Genomic DNA, 6,417 nt, shown 5'->3' with positions numbered 1-6,417 from the left:
TAGGTACACAATTGTTTGTCTGTTCAAAACAATTATACAGTAATAGTACAATTCATGGCCCTTCACACATCTTTGACTCTTTCACATTAGGCAACTAATACTGTTACATTTTTAAAACACATTTCCTAAAACTGGACACTAGATTATACAGATTATAAAGATTCTATTTACACTATGTAAAGATTATATGTACACTGGATATTGTTTAAAGTCTATGTCAAACACTTTTGGTGGTCTTTGCTAGGGAAGGCATTCTTACAGGTCAATTTAGCAGTAAGGGGTTAACAGGCAATGTGATTATCCAGATCTTGTGATCATGGCTCCAGTCATGAAAGAAGGCCTTTATGGGTTTAGGGCAGACCTTCACTGCGCACAAGCACAGAGACCATCTCAACACACACCCTGCTAGCCTAGCTAACACTGGTAAGTATGATTTTGAGTGTGGTTTTGCAGTTTCAGTTTAATGTTGTTTTGTAGCATTCATTAGCCGTGGTTTCTGGCAAGACTTTTTTGTTTTTGTTAACTTGTTTTTGTGAATGTTGTTAACGCATGGATTGTTATGGCTTGTATAACATTATTATGGACTGTAATTTTAGCTTGACTTACCGCATTCTGGTTCTCTTGTGGAAGAAAAAACTAAAGTTATAAAACTATACATTTACTTTTTAAGTCATGGTACATTTTGTGTTACTTTGTGTTAACTGGATTTCTTATATGCAAAGGCAAGCAATACCTAGTTATACTTACTCAGTTATGTGTACTCAGGAAAAATGTTGATCTGTTTGACCTTTTCTGAGCATTTAAATTTTTTTAATACATATAGGTGCTTAAATGTTTTATGTTAAATGTTTAAGTTAAACATTCAGCTAAAGATTTCTCATTTTTTGGTGACAAACAAATCTTCTGTATTGCTTTTTGAATAAGAGGCCACACCTTTGACTTTTTAGGAATTTTCTTGTTGTTCTGATTAAAGAAATATTAAAAAGAGAAAGAGGGGAAAGGGGACATGACTACCCAGGGCCTGAGTTGGGAGAGGGGCATTATTTCACCAGATAACAGTATTTTGACCTATGTATGAGTTTAGGCTGCTGTCCCATAGCAAATGCTGTGTGACCACGTTCTTTCAATTAAATTTTTGATTGAATGGGATTTGATCTTGACTACATCTTTACGTAGGTTACACTGAGCCAGGCCTGCACAAAATACATTAAAAAGATATGGTGCGATAAAAAATAGCTAACTTATTTAGATATTGCAGCCTTCTGACTACAGAGGTTCCCAGGCCCAGTCTTGGAAATCCCTCATTATGCAAAATTTCATGCCTACCCAATTACTCATCAAGCATATCATGTGCTAGTTCAGGTGTGTGAGAGTTGAATAGAGGAATTAAAGAATTAAAAGTCACTGTGGGAACTTTGTAAGCTGCCAATAGCTGAATGGTGTTCTGGTTAGCATGTTCCTCTCTTAGTGACTAAGTTGAGGATTTGTAGATTGATGTACTGGGATTTTCTGTTCCAGAAGAACATGGAGAATTGAGGGAGAAGAAGAAAAAATGATGTAGCTGATTACTTCAGCTATTGATAAACTTCTTATTGCTGGAAAGGTCCAGCTGCTGAAAAAAAAAAACTATCATATTGGTCAAGCTGTTTTTGGTGGTTAAGCAGGTTGACCAGCTTGGCTCTTTAACAGTATATGGGAAGTTTTTGTTTAAGTTCAATGGTTTAGATGGTTTAAAAGCATGAGCAACCTGGCCAAGCTGAACAGCCAGTATGACCAAGCCTGTAGTCAAGAATTGGTTTACCAGCGTAATGTAATTTTTCTTAAGAAGAAATGGGATAGGGGCTAAGACTGTGGTCCTAAATGTGCCAGATCTGCCTACGTCAAAGTAATCTTCTTCTTGTCTTTATAAGGTGCAAATGTAAGTGGTAAGGTGGTGGTCAGTATGTTCCCTGATGCCGTGGTGGTGGGGAGCTGACCACATGGAGGAGGAATGTGAGAGCAGTGTGGTGGAGGCGGTGACCCTAATCCCGGGGAGTCCCACTACAGAACTAGGCCTGAAGAGGCTTTCCTTCGCTTACCAAGGCCTTCTGGAGATCCCATATGACATTATTTTGGAACAGCGGGACACCCTGGAAGTTCTGGACCTTAGCTACAACCTGCTTGATGAGTATCCTTGAGAGCATAAAGATTATTAATATAAAATATACAGCAAAAATAGAGACAAACATGATTTGGCAGTTTTATTTTCAAAATTACTGGCAAATAGGCAATTAATGACAATTATGGGACAACTTAAAAACTACAGTAGGCTTTACATCTATCACAAACACCAGGAGACACATGCTGACGTGAGTTAACCAATTTAAACAGTTCATTAACAAGGACAGGCATATAAGGGAAGTCTAGGACAGGCAGGGTCAGCAACAAGATGGCAGAATAAACAAACATCATACCAAGAGTAGTGGAGCAAACAGGGTCGGTACACAGGTAATCCAAATGAGTAGTCAAAAATACAAGCACGGTCGGCAACAGAAACAAGCAATAAACTGGGCAAGGCGAAAAGGGTAATTGGTAACAGGTCAAAACAAAAAGCTAATAAACAAAGAAATCCACATAATAGAAGAGCTAGGGAACCTAGATTCAATAAAAGCAAACTGAAGGGTATTTAAACAAATAGTCCAGGTGCAAACAATCAACAGCTAGGTGAAACGGAACACAGTAAGCAGTCAGAAGTCGGAAACATATGAGTCAGGCACAATTTGTGCAGAGTGTCTTTATCAAATCCACATAATGGGCATCACAAATATGTCATTAATTATGTGAAATAAATTTAAATTTATATGAAGAATTTTTTAGTTATTTTAGTTTTTTGTTTGTGCTGCTAAAGTTTGGTAGGCAGTTTTCCAGAGGCGTGATTCATTGTTTTCCATTTTGTTATGCCCTGCCACTTGTACTTATGTGTTAGTCCTTAGCTCAGCTGTTAACGGAGCCCGGCTCTTCTGGCTGAGCTGGAAAAGTTAAGCACCCTCAACCTAGACTGCAACAATTACAGCGCTCACGTCAAATTCCCCTACATGCCCAGCCTGACCACCCTGTGGATTAACAAAAACAAAATCAGCAACCTGCCCATCATAGTGGAGGAGATAAGCTGCAAGTTCCCCAACATCAAGTAGGCCACATGTTGCTCTTTCTTTCTTTTTCTGTATTAACATCAGTTTATTCATGACAAAATTTCCAGGCCTCATAGATATTTATTATAGACAATCAAATTTTTATAACGGAACACTAATGGAATATGCTCTTTAGCTTTAACCCAACCATGCAGTGAACACACACATGCACAATAGTGAGCACACATATAGTGGACATATCGTGATTCGTGAGCCCTTTAATCAGTGAACCTAATATATTTTGTTGTTGACTTTTCACAGGATACTAAGCATGATGAACAATGAAGCGGCACCCAGTTATTTTAACGGAGGGAGTCTGACCCAGTATATTGACTACAGGTAAAAAAACAAGAGGACACAAGAAATAACCCTTATATGCTGTATCATGGATAAAATTACATGTGATTGTGGCATTAAGATTTATTATACTGTTAATTATAAGTAGAATATGTGACAAAGACCAAATTCTGTATGTGTTGCTGCGTCTTTTTTTAACTTATGGGTGTATTACGCCACCTGGTGTTCAATTTAGAGGCATCCCAAATTATATTATTATACGGTACACTATTATGAATGAACTACTGTACTGTGTACATTTTTTATTTAAAGTGTTTAGCAGATACACTTCTACAGAGTGACTTTCAAAGGACATTTACAAACATACCAACACTTTCAGAACTGACTATAGAAGCCTATTAGACAGCAGATGCTGTTGGAATAACTGTTTATAAATGCCTATATAGGCTTATGTTATGAATTGTTATGAAAAGCTTGTTTAGAAGTCATGTGTTAGAAATGGTGCCCTGCAGTAAAGTGTTACTAGATAGTTCAATGAGTGCTTAATTCAGTTACAATTGAAATGTAATAGGCTAATACTAAATACTAAATACTAATAGGCTATCAAGCGAACGGTGCCAGACACCGGCCCTCCATAACTGTTGTTATGAAGGGAGTTGTGCACCCCTTGTTTAAACAGTCTAATAAAAAAAGTTTTGGTCTCTTACTAAAAAAGATCATTTTGGGCTCTATAAGTAATGGAGTTAGTCATAATTATCCACAGTAGTTTTTTCAGTAGACCATAGGGTTTCACTCCTAAGCTGGGTAAGCTACTCAACTATGAGTCCTTGTAGCATACTTTTCATGTATTAGGCTCAAAAGAAAAGTATTGACAGCTTGATGATGTAAATGTATTAAAAAACTAATAAGGCAAATCATTACTTTAAACATGTTTCAAATATCAAATATAAAAAATATCAAATATCATGTTTCAAAAATCAAATATAAAAGCATTTCTACTGAATCACATTCTGCATATTTATTTTCTTTGAACAGTTTTACACATTTGTGTCCAATAAATGTATTAAACAATTTCTTAGAAATATATATATATATATATATATATATATATATATATATTTTTTTTTTTTACAATTATTGTTTCCATTAAATTGGCTTTTGACAGTGTTTGAGAAAGTTTGGGTTTCAATTTTATCTGCATAAAATCTTTACATGCTTGAGTTTAATACTGTTTATTAATAAAGCAAAATCTGTAGAAAAAGCTACTGACCCATGGAGGGGAAAAATACTACCCCTAATTCTTGTAGTATTATTGGATTTTTTCCCCTTTTCTCACTTTCAGTCCTGAACAAGGGGGATTTATCCTGTAAAAATAGCAAAAACTGTTCTGTGCTTCAGGGGGAAATCAAAGATAACTTTAAATGAGCTTACATACTGTACACAGTGTATGTACAAAGTAGATTAAAAATACTTTGTTAAAAGAAAGATCGAGATTTCATTCCTGATTTTATCACAGTTGTTTTTTTATCAGTTCAAATCTTGGGTAACATGTTTATGAATCAAAGGTTCAAGCTGAGTTCAACTCGACTTGGCTTTGTTCCCCTCCACTCTAGGCAGTATGTTATCAGTCAGATTCCCAGCCTGGAAGTCCTAGATGACACAGAGGTGCAGGAGAAAGAGCGAGCTCTGGCCAGGAAGACCTACAGGATGCAGAGAATCAGGGAGGGCAGCAAGAAGAGGAAGGAGCTCCATCACTGATAGCCAATGGCTAATCGTTTCATCAGACCCTTACCGGGCTGTGTGCCAAGCCAGCCCTGCGCTCTTTAAATCTCAGAACAATCCAACCACTCATTCCAGGCCTCTATAAGCTTTATGGGAAGAACGTGAACCAGTACATGTTTGCATTTGTAAAGTGATTAGAGCTGACTGTGAGGGCTCGTCTCTGCATTTTTCTTCTACTTGAGTTTATCACTAAGGTCTGCTGGGATGTTTGTGTGGAGTATTGCACCAAAAATGTCATTAACTTAAGAATAATATATCAGAGCTGTCAGGAAAAAAAATATTTGTGTCTTGTTTTTACATTGTGTTCCAATTCCTTTGTGCACAGGTTGAAACATATAGTCCAGAATTATTTTAAATAAAATCTTGTTCCACTGAAAATGTTTATTTTCTTTCTCCTTTTAATCATATATTTAATGACAGCATGAATATACAAATATGATCTGCATTGATTCGTTATCTTGTATTGTAAGGTTAAATATATCAGTTTAAACATTAGTTTGGTTGTAGGGCTAAAGTGATGAAGACAGTGCTTAATGCTGTTTTTTTAGCTTAGTTTCCAAAAATATATGGTAACACATATGGAAACTGAATGGGTGGACTGGGAAGCTTAAAAACCTGTTTACATGCTACTACATCATCATGTATTTCATCATTTTTTTTATTATACAGGGCATTTACAGTAAAGCCTTGGTTGATGCACTATAAATGTTGGTTAAATAATTGATTATGGAACCACTTAATTTTCTTAAAAAAATAAAATAAAACAAAGGATAAACATTATAAACACATTAAAACACAGTTCATATTTTGCCCACTAGAAAAACGCCTATATTTTCAGCAATGTCAAAACACTGTTTTCTGTGTATATCAGTATATGGACGGATGGTTCTGCACCAATTATATTACATATTAAAATTATTCTGTAACGAGGTTCAAAACAAGGTCAGAATAGTACACTAAAGCTGTGCATCCATTCTTATTAATATCTGTAGTAGTAGCAGCAGTAGTAGGAGTAGTAGTAGTAGTAGCAGCAGTAGTAATAATAATCATAGTAGTTTGGCAGTAATTAAGTAATTGCATTTTGTTACTTTATTGTACTGAAGGTTACTGTGCAGTTTTTTTTTTCTCATCTTTACTTAGGTATTTATATTTTAGTGTTTTTATTACA

General features: G+C 35.7%; 1 protein-coding gene across 1 annotated transcript; it reads left to right on the top strand.

Annotated features, from left to right (window-relative positions):
- Window positions 1-317: 317 nt before the first annotated feature.
- LOC103041383 (uncharacterized) lies at window positions 318-5,627 on the top strand. The gene is made up of 5 exons (XM_015607339.3): window positions 318-423; window positions 1,911-2,167; window positions 2,990-3,169; window positions 3,432-3,509; window positions 5,081-5,627. The coding sequence occupies exons 2-5, from the start codon at window positions 1,953-1,955 to the stop codon at window positions 5,223-5,225; spliced, it is 618 nt and encodes a 205-aa protein (XP_015462825.1). The 5' UTR covers window positions 318-423; window positions 1,911-1,952; the 3' UTR covers window positions 5,226-5,627.
- The last annotated feature ends 790 nt before the right edge of the window (window positions 5,628-6,417 follow it).

This window comes from Astyanax mexicanus, chromosome 8, assembly GCF_023375975.1.
Source record: "Astyanax mexicanus isolate ESR-SI-001 chromosome 8, AstMex3_surface, whole genome shotgun sequence".
NCBI classification, from domain to species: Eukaryota; Metazoa; Chordata; class Actinopteri; order Characiformes; family Acestrorhamphidae; genus Astyanax; species Astyanax mexicanus.
The sequence above is the reverse complement of the archived record's forward strand: the minus strand, read 5'-3'. Positions and strand labels throughout refer to the sequence as shown.